The 14,872-nt window shown below is 40.6% G+C and overlaps 1 protein-coding gene across 1 annotated transcript in view; it reads left to right on the forward strand.

Moving 5' to 3' along the window:
• Positions 1 to 13,424, forward strand: part of LOC126253691 (troponin C, isoallergen Bla g 6.0101-like) — a 54,789-nt gene extending 41,365 nt beyond the window's left edge. The window contains exon 6 of the mRNA XM_049955218.1: positions 13,170 to 13,424. Coding sequence (XP_049811175.1) covers positions 13,170 to 13,198 — 29 coding nt within the window. The 3' untranslated portion in view covers positions 13,199 to 13,424. The remainder of the gene's footprint in view (positions 1 to 13,169) is intronic.
• Positions 13,425 to 14,872: the final 1,448 nt, after the last annotated feature.

The raw sequence follows: 14,872 nt of genomic DNA on the forward strand, positions 1-14,872 counted from the left end.
CAAGAGATAAATGCACTAAACAGATTCAGAAGGATGTAGGTTGCAGTAGGTACTGGGAGATGAAGTAGCTTGCACAGGATAGAGTAGCATGGAGAGCTGCATCAAACCAGTCTCAGGACTGAAGACCACAACAACAATGACATGGAACTGTTTTCCTCCCTTGCGTTAATGTTAGTGTTCATAGATTTACTTACTCTCTGGCATAAACGTGAACGATGTTTAAAAACAAAACAAAAAACAGTAAAAATTTACTTCGTTCGAATTTTGTATTGCCGTCTATAAGTAGTATTTCTGTCGGGCAGTAAAACAGCTCCTTCTGGCAGACAGCTCGCCCATTTCGTGGTCTGGAAGGTTTTGCGAACGCATTACTCGTGAGAAAGACGACGAACAGATGGATTTACTCGAATGTGCTACCTTTCCGGACCCACTCGCAGAGGTGATGATCGCGTTGGAAACAGGTTGCCCGTCGAAGCTGGACACGTGACGGCAGAGCAATTTACGGCAATATCATTTGAATTTTTACGTCGTTCCATTCATTTTAATTACAGTTGAACCGGCCGTGACATTGATAGCAGTAGGAATAATGTTGATGGAGCCAAGGAAGTTACGGTTATTGCAGTTCTGAGATGAAACATCGGTGTTTGTTGCGACTTCGTCAAATGGAAGGTCGGAGAGCGCTTTTTGACAGCCTTCATCATTCGTTTTGATATTTGATCTTAGTCTCATAAACGCCCAACAGTTAAAACTCTTCCGTAAATGTGGCTTATTTCCTGCAGCTGAAACCTTTTAGTTTCATCAATCAGTAGCTCACATGGGTTTTTGGTTCTTCAGATCTATAATTGTTTGATGCATGTTCCGTGTGGTCTTTCAGCGTTTCTTCTTTCTGCGTGGTGACGGAATAATATTTTAAGTAAAGTGCGCGTCCCTATTACGAGTTTCTGTATTCTAGGATATTTTATGATACTGAGTTGATAACCTGAAGAAGTAAAAGTACATTGAGCCCTTGATGTACTTTCTCACTGCTCGTTGTTCACTGGCTCAGAGGCAGTCAATCACTGCTATTATTTTATAAATTTTATTAGTTACTTTTCTATGTTTAAAAAAAGGATTTCAACGTATTTAGGTCACGTTAGCAACTTACAGCTACTTTCTGGGCAAATGATAAGTTTAGCGACCAATAAACATGAATTTGCTACCTTTTTATAAGTATTTGTTCAGAAGATTAGCTCAAATGTTCCGATGAGGCCTCTTTTAAGGTTGTTACTTTGCTTTATCGAATTTTGAGACTGTGTTCCTCTACTCGTGGTAGTATATCAGTAACCAAACACCAAGACAAAGCTTATGACTGCGTTCTATACAAATGCCTGATTCCCGGTTGGCAAAATGCGACGAAATAATTTTGTTTTGGAACAATTTTCCCCCTGAGCAAACATAATTTTTCTTCTTTTATACCCAGCCGTATTTCGCTTAAGTTATAGCGTCTTCAGTTGGTTTCTATACATGCTTTCTATTGAATAATAGAATTTCTAAAGTAAAGTATTCAGGAACAGTGTGGGCACAATTGTCCAACTCTTCTTTACATTCCAAATAACTTCATGCGTGTTCTACACTGTTCTGCCGCAGCCGTTGATACTTTAAATTATGTGTAAACAACACCTCGGCGGCTGTGAAGATGTACTTTAAATTAATTTCGTAACAGCAGCTGAGGCAGTCCTTACATACAATAATTCTTACAGCATAGACTCCAGTATACTTACACGTGCAGTCCTGCCACACCTATGTCCATATACAAATGCCGTGCGTAGCACTACAATTAAATATCGACCGACACTTTTATTTGAAAATGTTCCACCGGTACTAATTACTGTGACAACATTTATTCACAATGCAATGTGTTTGGATAAAAGGCAGGCCACGTCTGGTACTTTATTTCTTTCGCCGGAAATTAAACGCGCCTTTTTTGATATTGTATTGTCTAGTTCCGAACATGATGATTTGTTTCTTCTGGCACCTCTCAAAATCATATCCGACAGACAGAGAACAATTATTTTAGAAATTTCTTGATCGCCCTGACGCCCACTGCGTGCAACGAAAGTTGGCGTTTCTTCGAAATTCTTGCCCTGTAACACATTTGTCCACACGGTCAATGGCTTATTTACTGTGCACACTGTGTCTTCTTCTTTGCGGCAGATATTTGAATGATTTGCATCGTACCCCTCCTTGCTTCGTTTGCACTCGGTCGTCTTACTTAACTTTAGCCCCAGTAGCGTACACCTCTGAAATTGCCACACAGTGTGTACGCACGCTCGGCTCACAGTGACCCTGAATTATTTGCTGGAGAAATTGCCAGAAGATATAATGTTTATTGAATCTGGACTCTCATGTAGTAAACTAAGTTTATTTAACCTCTCGTAAGTACTTTTTCAATCATTTCATAATCATTAACACATCTACAATTCGAGACTAACAAGGGAACCTCCCCATTGCACCCCCTCAGATTTAGTTATAAGTTGGCACAGTGGATAAGCCTTGAAAAACTGAAAACAGATCAATTGAGAAAACAGGAAGAAATTGTGTGGAACTGTGAAAAAATAAGCAAAATGTACAAACTGAGCAGTTCACGGGAAGATAGGCAACGTCAAGGACGCTGGGAACGCAGGAGCGCCGTGGTCTCGTGGTAACGTGAGCAGCTGCGGAACCAAAGGTCCTTGGTTCAAATCTTCCATCGAGTGAAAAGTTTAATTTTTTATTTTCAGTTTATGTGACAAACTCTTATGTTTTCATCACTTTTTTGGGAGTGATTATCACATCCACAAGAAAACCTAAATCGGGTGAGGTAGAAGAATCTTTTTACCCCTTCGCCAAGTGTACAAGTTAGGTGGGTCGACAACATATTCCTGTCATGTGACGCACATGCCGTCACCAGTGTCGTATAGAATACATCAGATGTGTTTTCCTGTGGAGGAATCGGTTGACCTATGCCCTTGCGATCAAATGTTTTCGGTTCCCATTGGAGACGCACGTCCTTTCGTCTACTAATCGCACGGTTTTGCGATGCGGTCGCAAAACACAGACACTAAACTTATTACAGTGAACAAAGACGTCAATGAATGAACGGACAGATAATAAGTATGCAAAAATAAAGAAAATAAAAGTTTCACTCGAGGGAAGACTTGAACCAAGGACCTCTCGTTCAGCAGCTGCTCACGCTACCACGGGACCACGACGCTCCAGCGCTCACTTTGTCCATGATGTTGCCTATGCAACCCGTGGACTACTCAGTTTGTATATTTACTTATTTTTTCACAGTTCCACACAACTTCTTCCTGTTTTCTCAATTGATCTGTGTTCAGTTAATCAAGGCCTATCCACTGTGCCAACTTTTAACTAAATCTGAGGGCGTGCGATGGGGAGGTTCCCTTGTAAGTAAAAACTGTCACTAAAACTTTTCAATGAAGAAACTTGAAAGTGAGCCAGATCTAAAGATTTTATTTGCAGTTTAATTAGATGGAGATGCTATTCATTTGATGAAATGCACATATTACGCGAATACTTTGCGGTGTTCTCAATTATTCACAAATCCTTTCATTCATTATTTCCACACTCTTGGAGTATGGAGCATGGAGTGTTACAGCCAATGTTCTGTTGCAGACAGCTCTGTTCGAGCAATGTCCATTCTCACTGTGGACATCGCTGTCTTAAGAATCGGCAGACTGATCAGTTTCGCCATTGTTTATACTGGTCCAGGAGCAGCGCCTTCAGAATAATTTTCATCGCTGAAGTCACTTGCCTCACTCTTACGATTGAGTTCTTCTCACAATGTTTCGTGTACAGCATCTTCCATCAGCAAAATGTCATTCCTACGCGCTGTTTCCACGTAAATGAACTACACACTTGGCGAAAGAACAGTTACACAATGTGCACTCCAGGGTCACACTGACCCTTCAAAAGATATTTCTGTCAAATTAATTAAACAATGACTCACAGCTTCGAACGTCTGTCCTCTGCTGTGTCTCACCCAGTGCTGGATTTACATTAGTGGCAGAGGGCTCTGTATGTGCAGTGGAGTATGCACAGTAAACAGTAAAGTAAGAGTGACCCTGGTGTACACTTCTAGATTTTGCCTGTATGCACTGAGGAGACAGAAGTCATTGGATGCCTCCTAAAACCGTGCCCTTTGCGCTGCGTAGTTCAGCGCCCGACTTGGCATGGACTCAAAAAGTCGTTAGAAGTGTCCTACCGAAATAATGAGCTAGGATGCTTCTATATAGCCGTCTATAATTGCGAAACACCGGTGCAGGATTTTGTACACCAACTGACCACTCGATTACAACCCAAAAATGCTGGATGGAACTCATAACGGGCGATAAGAGTGGCCAAATCATTCGCTCGAACTTTCCAGAATGTTCTTCAAAGCAATCGCGATCAACAATGATCCGGTGGCATGGCGCATCATCACCCATAAAAATTCCATCATTATTTGGGAATATGAAGATCATGAATGGCTGGAAATGCTCTCCAAGTAGCCTAACGAAACCATTTCCAGTAATGATCGGTTCAGTTGGATGAGAAGACCCTGTCCATTCCATGTAAACACAGCCCCCACCATTATGGAGCCACCAACAGCTTGCACAGTGACTTGGGTCCATGGCTTTGTTGGATATGCGCCACACTCGAATCCTACCATCAGCTCTTACCAACTGAGAAATGGCTCTGAGCACTATGGGACTTGACACCTGTGGTCATCAGTCCACTAGAACTTAGAACTATTTCAACCTAACTAACCTAAGGACATGACACACATCCATGCCCGAGGCAGGATTCGAACCTGCGACGGTAGCGGTCATGCGGTTCCAGACTGAAGCGCCTAGAACCGCACGGACACACCGGCCTGCTTTCCCAACTGAAATCGGCTGTTATCTGACCAGCCCACGGTTTTCCACTCTTGTAGAATCCATTCGATATGGACGCCAGCCCCCGAGAGGCTCTGCACGCGATGTGCTTTTAGCAAACACACCAGCGTCGGTCGTCTGCTACCATAGCCCATTAATGCCACATTTCGTCGCACTGTACTAAAGGATCGTTCGTCGTACATCGCACACTCATTTCTACGATTATTCCACTCAGTGTTGTTTGTCTATGAGCACTGACAACTCTACGCAAACGCCGCTGCTCTCAGTGGATAAGTGGAGGCCGTCGGCCCACTGCGTTAGCCGTGGTGAGAGGCAGTGCCTCAAATTTGGTATTCTCAGCGTACTCTTAACACAGTGTATCTCGAAATATTGGATTCCCTAACGATTTCCGAAATGGAGTGTCCCATCGAAACCTTCCCGTCGAATAAATAAAAGAAATAATGATTGAACTTAATGTGTTTGGACGATAAATTTCCCGTCTAGAATAAAATAATTCAACTTACTTTCCGTCTAATGAAAGAAAGAAAGAGAATTGAACTTTTTGTGCCTTGCAGCTTTCCTGTCTGGACCTGCTTTTGACAACGTGTCTGATCTGATAGTCGTTAGCGTACACAATGTTGTATGCCTTGTGCCTTTATTGGTAACAATATTCATGTGACTGATCAAAAGAAGATTATTTCGACGTGAACACGTAAGCTTACTCCGTGACCCTTAGTACTGGTTATCTATGCAGTGAACCTGAAAACATACATATATATTTTCCTTTTATTTTACTGCGTCTCCTCTGGATAACGTTATCTGACTGCATGTCTGAATACACTCACTCTCATCTATTGTTGATAATTTTTCGGGTTGGCATTCATTTACTGGGATTGCAAATATGCTAGTTAAAACTGTACTTATTATTCATTTGCTTTTTTGATTGAAGTTACTGGTGAAATATTCAATGTCATTATTAAATTAAAAAATTGAGAAAATTCAAGAAAAGTTAAATCTTGTGGTTTCTGGGTTCAATGAAAAATAATACGATATTGACTGAGATAAACTGATCTATTCTGAAAATGACTGAATATACTGAATATAAATGTTTAGTTCTTTATAATGATTCAATTTATAAAATTTTAGTTTGGGGATCGTTTACATAAAACTGATTAAAAATGTAACAACGAACTTACAATATGCAGTTACCGCTTAAATACCGGGTGATCAAAAAGTCAGTATAAATTTGAAAACTTAATAAACCACGGAATAATGTAGATAGAGAGGTAAAATTTGACACACGTGCTTGGAATGACATGGAGTTTTATTAGAACCAAAAAAAACAAAGTTCACAAAATGTCCGACAGATGGCGCTGGACAGCAAAACGTCAGTGACTGCGCATGAAATCGTGTATAAAAGGAGCTGCAATGAGAGAGACAGAATCAGATGCGCCAGCAGTTGCAGCATGTTGACGTTGCCTGAAAAGGAGCTTTTAGTGAAGCTGTATTATCAGAATGGGGAATGTGCTAGTTCAGCGTTACGATTCTATTGCCATAGGAAGGGGATTCGAACAAATGCAGCTGTGTCGAGAATGATTTCGAAGTTCGAACCCACGGGTTGTTTAGACGATAGACCCCGTAGAGGCCGACCGAGCGCAAAGCGTAATGCTGCTGAGACCGTTCAGGAAGAAATGGAGACGGTAGTGGGTTCGTCTATGCACGGGGAAGTCAGCGCTCGTGCAGTCGCACGTCGCACCGGCATTCCATACACTACTGTTTGGTTGGCACTGAGGCGTACCCTCCGATGCTATCCGTACAAAATCCATCCGCATCATGAACTGTTACCTGGCGATTTAGTGAAGCGGAGGGCATTTGCGGTGTGGGCTTCAAAAGATGGCGGAAGATGGCGATTGGTTGAGTAACGTGTTGTGGACCGACGAAGCTCATTCACTCATTCACGCTCCGAGGGTCTGTCAATGCCCACAACTGCAGAATTTGGGCTACCGAAAATCCTAGAACTGTCGTGGAAACTCCATTTCTCGACGAGAAAGTCACGGTAAGGGTTGGATTTACCACATCTACCGTTATCGGGCCTTTTTTTCTTCGAGGAAATGCGTGATTCTGGTTTTGTAACTGCTACCGTGACGGTTGAGAGGTACGTCGATATGTTACAGAATCGCGTCATCCCCAGCCTGGATGATAAACACCTGCTGGAACGTACGATGTTTGTGCAGGATGGCGCTCCACCCCATATTGCTAGACGCGTGAAAGATCTCTTGCACGCGTCGTTTGTTGATGATCGTGTGCTCAGACGCCATTTTCGTCATGCCTGGCCTACCAGGTCCCTAGACCTCGGTCCGTGCGATTATTGGCTTTGGGGTACCTGAAGTCGCAAGTGTATCGTGATCGTCCGACATCTCTAGGGATGCTGAAAGACAACATCCGACTCCAATGCCTCACCATAACTCCGGGCAATGCTTTACAGTGCTGTTCACAGCATTATTCCTCGACTACAGCTATTGTTGAGGAATGATGTGGACATATTGAGCATTTCCTGTAAAGAACATCATCTTTGCTTTGTCTTACTTTGTTATGCTAATTATTGCTATTCTGATCAGATGAAGCGCCATCTGTCGGACATTTTTTGAAATTTTGTATTTTTTTGGTTCTAATAAAACCCCATGTCATTCCAAGCATGTGTGTCAATTTGTACCTCTCTATCTACATTCGTCCGTGATTTATTCAGTTTTCACATTTATACTGACTTTTTGATCACCCGATACATTTGATGTCTTCATGACGTCAATTTTTAGTAGTTCATGAATAATTACCCATTATGTAATTATAGTATTCTTGAAGTAATATATAGCTGGTCGCGAACAGGCACACCGCTCTGTCTCTACACACACCTTCACTGCACAAAGTATTGTGGCATGAGTGGGACAGTGCACAAATGGTTTAATTCGTACCTAACTGGAAGAGTGCAGAAAGTTGAAATAAGTAGTTCTCGTAACATGCAAAGATCAGCACATTCCTCAAACTGGGGAACTATCAAGAATGGGGTTCCACAAGGGTCAGTCTTGGGTCCTTTGTTGTTCTTATTATGTATTAATGACTTACCATTCTATATTCATGAAGAGGCAAAGTTAGTTCTCTTTGCTGATGATACAAGTATAGTAATCACACCTGACAAACAAGAATTAACTGATGAAATTGTCAATACTGTCTTTCAGAAAATTACTAAGTGGTTCCTTGTAAACGGACTCTCGCTGAATTTTGATAAGACACAGTGCATACAGTTCCGTACAGTGAATGGTATGACGCCATTAATAAATATAGAACTTGATCAGAAGCATATAGCTAAGGTAGAATATTCCAAATTTTCAGGTGTGTCCATTGATGAGAGATTAAATTGGAAGAAACACATTGATGATCTGCTGAAACGTTTGAGTTCAGCTACTTATGCAATAAGGGTCATTGCAAATTTTGGTGATAAACATCTTAGTAAATTAGCTTACTACGCCTATTTTCACTCATTGCTTTCATATGGCATCATATTTTGGGGTAATTCATCACTGAGGAATAAAGTATTTATTGCACAAAAGCGTGTAATCAGAATAATAGCTGGAGTCCACCCAAGATCATCCTGCAGACATTTATTTAAGGATCTAGGGATATTCACAGTAGCTTCTCAGTATATATACTCTCTTATGAAATTTGTTATTAACAACCAAACCCAATTCAGAAGTAATAGCAGTGTGCATAACTACAATACTAGGAGAAAGGATGATATTCACTATTCAAGATTAAATCTAACTTTGGCACAGAAAGGGGTGAATTATACTGGCACTAAAGTCTTTGGTCACTTACCAAATAATATCAAAAGTCTGACAGATAACCAACAAGTATTTAAGAAGAAATTAAAAGAATTTCTGAATGACAACTCCTTCTACTCCATAGAGGAATTTTTAGATATAAATTAAGAAAAAAATATATTTAAAAAAAAAAAATAAAAAAAAAATAAAAATAAAAAATAAAGAAAAACAAAAAACACAAAAAAATAAAGTTGTTATATTAACTTAAGTATGTTGTTAAATTAACCTAATTATGTCATGTATTGGAAAATTCGACTCGTTCCACATCATTACGAAATATCGTATTCATGATCCATGGAACTTGTATTAATCTAATCTAATCTAATCTACTCAAGAGTGTTGTTCTATCGACAATGCTGCGCGCTTCTCTCCCTGCTCCCTATGTATCAATGCGCGGGCTCTCCCGTAACAAAGAGCTTGGCACGGATACTTCACTGTCACCATCGATATGCAAAGAACTTAAATAAATTTTGCAAAACATTTTTCTTACACACTATAATTGTTATTTACATATATCTTAGCTTATAAATATTTTTAATGGCCTGTTCGATTTTCTATTGACGTATTTCACCATGCGCTTAGCTCCAACTACCATTTCGCGTTCAAATTCTGTTAATTCCTGTGTGCGGTCATAATCGCGTCGGAAACGGTTTCACACGAATCACCTGAGTACAAATGAGAGCTTCGCCAGTGCACTGCTCTTTTATACCTTGTGTACGCGATACTATCGCTATATGTATATGTGCATATCGCTAGCCGGCCGCGGTGGTCTAGCGGTTCTGGCGCTGCAGTCCGGAACCGCGGGACTGCTACGGTCGCAGGTTCGAATCCTGCCTCGGGCATGGGTGTGTGTGATGTCCTTAGGTTAGTTAGGTTTAAGTAGTTCTAAGTTCTAGGGGACTTATGACCTAAGATGTTGAGTCCCATAGTGCTCAGAGCCATTTGAACCATTTTGTGCATATCGCTGTCCCATGATTTTTCTCACCTCAGTGTATTCTGTCCCATTTTCCCTTAGCACTGTTTCCCCTTGCTGCGTCTCATCACCAATAAATTTAACGATGTTGACACGAAGTCGTCTTGGGTACGAGTAAAAGCATTTTCCGTGATGGGTTTCCTGTGCAAGAGGACAACGCGCACTATTTTGAACTGACGCGTGGCTGTAAACAGTCCCTTGACCAAGTTGATTCTTGCTACAGTCGGGTCTACAGCTGTCTTTGTCGAGGAATACTGTAATCCGTTCAGCATAAGAATAAATCTGGCGTAAACAAACACAAACTCGATTATTGGTCTGAAGCCTTGGCACACGTACACTGGTGTTGTTACGCTCTTGGAAGTAGGTCCTACGTATGTATTAGATATCTTATTACTAAATTACGTTAAATCAAACTTTAAGATATTCAAATTAACAGCAATCAACATTTTTCTTAATTAAGTTTTAGCTACGTAGTTTTTATTTCAAAAATCGTCTACAGCGTTGTGCTGATTGTCGTACTGTTAATGCGCAGTATGAAAATGGCTGTGGCTGCTTTCTGTTCCGTAGGGAAATACATGCGTGGAACACGGTTAAAAAGAGCCGAGACATATGCTATTCTTAATGTTTTTCATAAATATACGGAGATAATCGGCTTTGAAGTTTTCCTCAGCGTTATACACTATGTAACTAACGCAGTTTTTATAAAACCGGGATTGACGTGTAGCGCAGTCGGTAGCGTACTGGTATGCGTACAAAGTACCGTTTTCATTTGTTGGTTCAAATCCCTCCAACATCAACTTTCTTCCTTCTTCAATTTGAAATACCTACATCTCGTAATTATAAAAGTCATCAGTTTTTTATAAATTCTTCTTGTTTCTAATTACAAATTGGACGCGAAATTCCTGTTTCCATTTCAAATAAAAATTCTTAATTATCAATTTTCATGAAAGACTTTTCATAAGGTTGTTTAAATTAAGGAAACTTAACAATTTCATTTTTAAGGCAAAAATGAAAAACCAAATCCTCTTTACTTGGATTACGTCCATCATTTTATACCACAGAGGTAGATAAATATCGCAGAAAAATGAAAAACAATAATCAAGTAAGGAATCAGTCTTGTTTTTAATTACAATAGTACGTTAGCTAAAAACGATAACGTGTTGTGGTTTTCGTCTAAGGAGCATATTGTGGGAGATTTGTAATGTATTATTTCATTTTTGTATTGCTACTCTGCTCATTTCTTTTTACTTGTGAGCTGCAGCTGGCCACGTCACTGCAGGCTAGCTGTACCACAGAACAACAACAAAACGGAAGCGCAACTCCCGTGTTAAAAGAGGGCAACACTGACCGATAGCAGCGCCTCTGGTGGTATGGAGATGAACTAAAAAAGGATAAACATTGCGGGTTGCATCCCTCCTAGCTTATGTACGCTGTTCTTTTTTTTTTTTTTTAATTTTCTTATCTCAGTTTTCTGGGCGTGCTATGTAATTATTTTGGCTAGCATCATAATAAAATAATTTAAACACAGCTATAGCACACTGCAATACGGCAGTGATAACCTATTATTCACGAATATTTGTAGTCCAATTTAGCTGCAACAATTTTATTTAGCTTCAGCTATTTAAGCTACAAGTTTGTTTCGACTTACTGTCAGTTTCAAGTCTTGCGTCCAGTTTTTATGACGCACAAAACATCCTGGAGCTCTTATATGTTGATAGAAATCAATATAAGTGTGTCAGTTTGCAAGTCTATTCTTGATGTTTGCGCCTGACAGTTGCTGCTCAAGAAAAGACCATAGAAGCAGCGACTGTCAGGCGCAAACGTCAAGAATAGACTTGCAAACTGACACACTTGTATCGATTTCTATCAACATATAAGAGCTCCAGGATGTTTTGTGCGTCATAAAAACTAGACGCAAGACTTGAAACTGACAGTAAGTCGAAACAAACTTGTAGTTTAAATAGCTGAAGCTAAATAAAATTGTTGCATATAAATTGGACCACAAATATTCCTGAATAATGTCATACTTTGACATCTTATAAGCTGTGGGGTCAATGGAAGAAAAAAACTATTATGAAGAGAATAATCGGCAGTTAAAGAGGTTCAATTAAGAAATCTTTGTCACAGTGTTAATGAATGACGAACTCTAAAACTTGTTACAACTATGTTTCAGGACTGTAATTTCTTAAAAAAGTTCCTACATCATATAACTGTAAACGCTTCAACACAAAAAAGAAGACATCAATATTAAGTACCAAAAATAGGAAAGGTGGATAAAAACTGAAATGAAAACAAGACTTACTTTTTATTTGTTAAGCACACAATAAAAATTTCACTATGAGCAACAGTTTCACCTGATTCACTACTGATTTTAACAATTTCACATGGAACATCTGCCACATGTTTTGGAAACTCACCCCTGTTTAGCCTATGCCTAGTTTTATTCATAAAATCTTCCTCGAAAAAATGATCTTAACAAACAAAATAAGTAGCACAATTCACATCAGGTCACAGTTTACAAAGACTTTTCCGCTTCAGAAGCAATTCTTGAAATAGTTTTGGAAACCTGTTGAAATGCTTGTTCCTAACTTTCTCCGTTGAACCGACGTAATGTCCAGGTGAACAGCCAGGGAATTTACAGGAGTATTTCTACGTCAATTTGTTGTGCTGAATATTCTGAAAAACATAAAATTCTTCATCAAATAAAACTGCTACTGACATATCAAAGTTATTTAAGTAAGCCAACAGAAATCACACAGCTCCATTCACGACAGAAGAGAATACATTTCATTTATAGGCTACGAGATTATTTACTGAAAATTAGATGTCTTACCTTAGGATTAATTGCGGACATTTTTTCTGCAGGAAATCTCTTCAGTTCCACAGTGAACTTTATGAAATTTAAAGTAATAAACCTGTTTATAATGAAGATGAGTAGTATGTAAATATGAAACATATACCAAGACGACTGTAACCGTGGACTTCAGTACAGAGCAAGACGATATAATATCAATAACCGCCATTCGACACTTGTCATTGGTCAATTGCAGCTTCGTTTGACCCATAGCGCCTCTAGTGGTCTGGAAGGAACTACCTGGCTTGTTGCCTCTTCTCCCATATAGCTTTCACCCCCGTGAGCTGTACTGGCTGATCGGCCAGTGCTGTCCAAGTTAAATCCGCCGGTAAAACAGTTGTCCCGTAAGTCGATGTGCGCGTAACGCACAGCACAAAATTTACCATTATTATCTTACTTGACAGCACTCGAGGATAGCTTGGCTGCAGTCGCCAGGGATACGGAAATCCATATGAGGTTCCAGCAATGGCGCAAGAATACACAGTGCAATGTTTACATCAGGTTTATTCGCACGATGAACGGATTGTAGTGGTGAGCGCGGAACTACTGCTCATGTTTTTTGTGCTTTGTTGCAGAGTTCATGGAGGTGATGACCGGAGAGTAGGAGGTGTTGGAGGCGCTGCGGGCAGCGCCAATCACGTCACGCCACGTTACGACCCGCCCCGCCTACCAGTGGCTCGGCCCCCTCCGCGTCGCTACCGTCCTCTTCTCAACACTTGGTTTTGGATGTCATGTGAGCCTCTTAGCTACCTCTTCTGCGGTGACCACGGTGCCCCGGTGTACAGCTGTATTACTCACAACATTATTAAAATAAATTTTGTAAATTTAAATTGCTCTTCGTTTCATTTCTTGACCAAATTGGGTGAAGCTTCGAGTTTGGGTATTGTCACCAGTTTGTATTTGGAAAAAATATTCTGGCAGATTGTTTCGAGGACTCGACAAAAAATGGACATGTGTGTGTTGGGATAACACTGTAATCTAGTTAACGATACACATGCTGAACCAAAATTCCGCTGACAAAATTTCGGAGGTTATTCAGGGATGTTTTCTGACTATACTGCCTGACGTGAAGCAGACAGTATACAAGGTGTACAACTTTGCTTCCGCCGTTTTTTCCCCAACATTTGGGGCTTTAATGAAACAGACTGGTTACACATGTATCATTAAAAGTTGTTTCCATCGCTGACCACTACCTTCTCCCATGTTTCGGGCAGTGTACGAATCCCGCTTCGAAAAACTTGTTCATCTTTTGAAGCGATCCACGAATCGATCCAATCAGTGACTTCTTCATGAGATCGGAAGTGTTGGTCAGCCAGGCCATGCGTCATTGATCTAATCAGGTGATAGTCACAGGGAGTAATGTCTGGAGAATACGGCGGGTGGGTTAGGACTTCTCATTTTACGTTTCCAAGTACGTTTTGACCTCTTTTGAAACGTGGGGTCGAGCGTTGTCGTGCTGCAAAATCACTTTATCGTGCCTCTCGCTGTACTGCGGCCGTTCGTCTTTAAATGCTCTGCTCAGACGCATTAATTGCGTTGGATAACGAGCACCTGTGATTGTTTGACTTGGTTTTAACACCTCATAGTACACCACGCCGAGCTGGTCCCACCAAATGCAGAGCGTGATCTTGGAGTCGCGAATATTCGGTTTGGCCGACGACGTGGAAGCATGGTCGGTATATCCCTATGACTGTTTCGTTTAGGGTTATCGTAATTAAGCCATTTTTCGTCTCCGGTCACAATGCGATGCAGAAATCCCTTCCGTTATTGCCTGCAACTTTTCACAAACACGTAAACGCCGTTGAACGTCTCTTGATTTCAGCTCACACGTGACTAAAGTTCATGCCCATAGCCTTGAGACGTTTTGAAATGCCTCGCTGTGTCACTCCCACTAATCGTGCCAATTCTTCTTGAGTTTGACGCGAGTCTTCACTCAGTAATGTCTCCAATTCTGCATCTTCCAAAACATTCTCTCTTCCACCACTATGCCAGTTTACGATGTTAAAATCACCGTTCTTCAAGCGTTGAAACCACTCACGACACGTTCTTTCACTAATAGCGTCCTTACCTGACTTCTGGTCAGGTGACTACAGGGTTATAAACACAAAATCAAATAGGGGTAATGCAGGAGTAGGTTTAATAATGAATAGGAAAATACGAATGCGGGTAAGCTACTACAAACAGCATAGTGAACGCATTATTGTGGCCAAGATAGATACGAAGCCCACACCTACTACAGTAGAACAAGTTTATATGCCAACTAGCTCTGCAGATGATG

This window comes from Schistocerca nitens, chromosome 4, assembly GCF_023898315.1.
Source record: "Schistocerca nitens isolate TAMUIC-IGC-003100 chromosome 4, iqSchNite1.1, whole genome shotgun sequence".
NCBI classification, from domain to species: Eukaryota; Metazoa; Arthropoda; class Insecta; order Orthoptera; family Acrididae; genus Schistocerca; species Schistocerca nitens.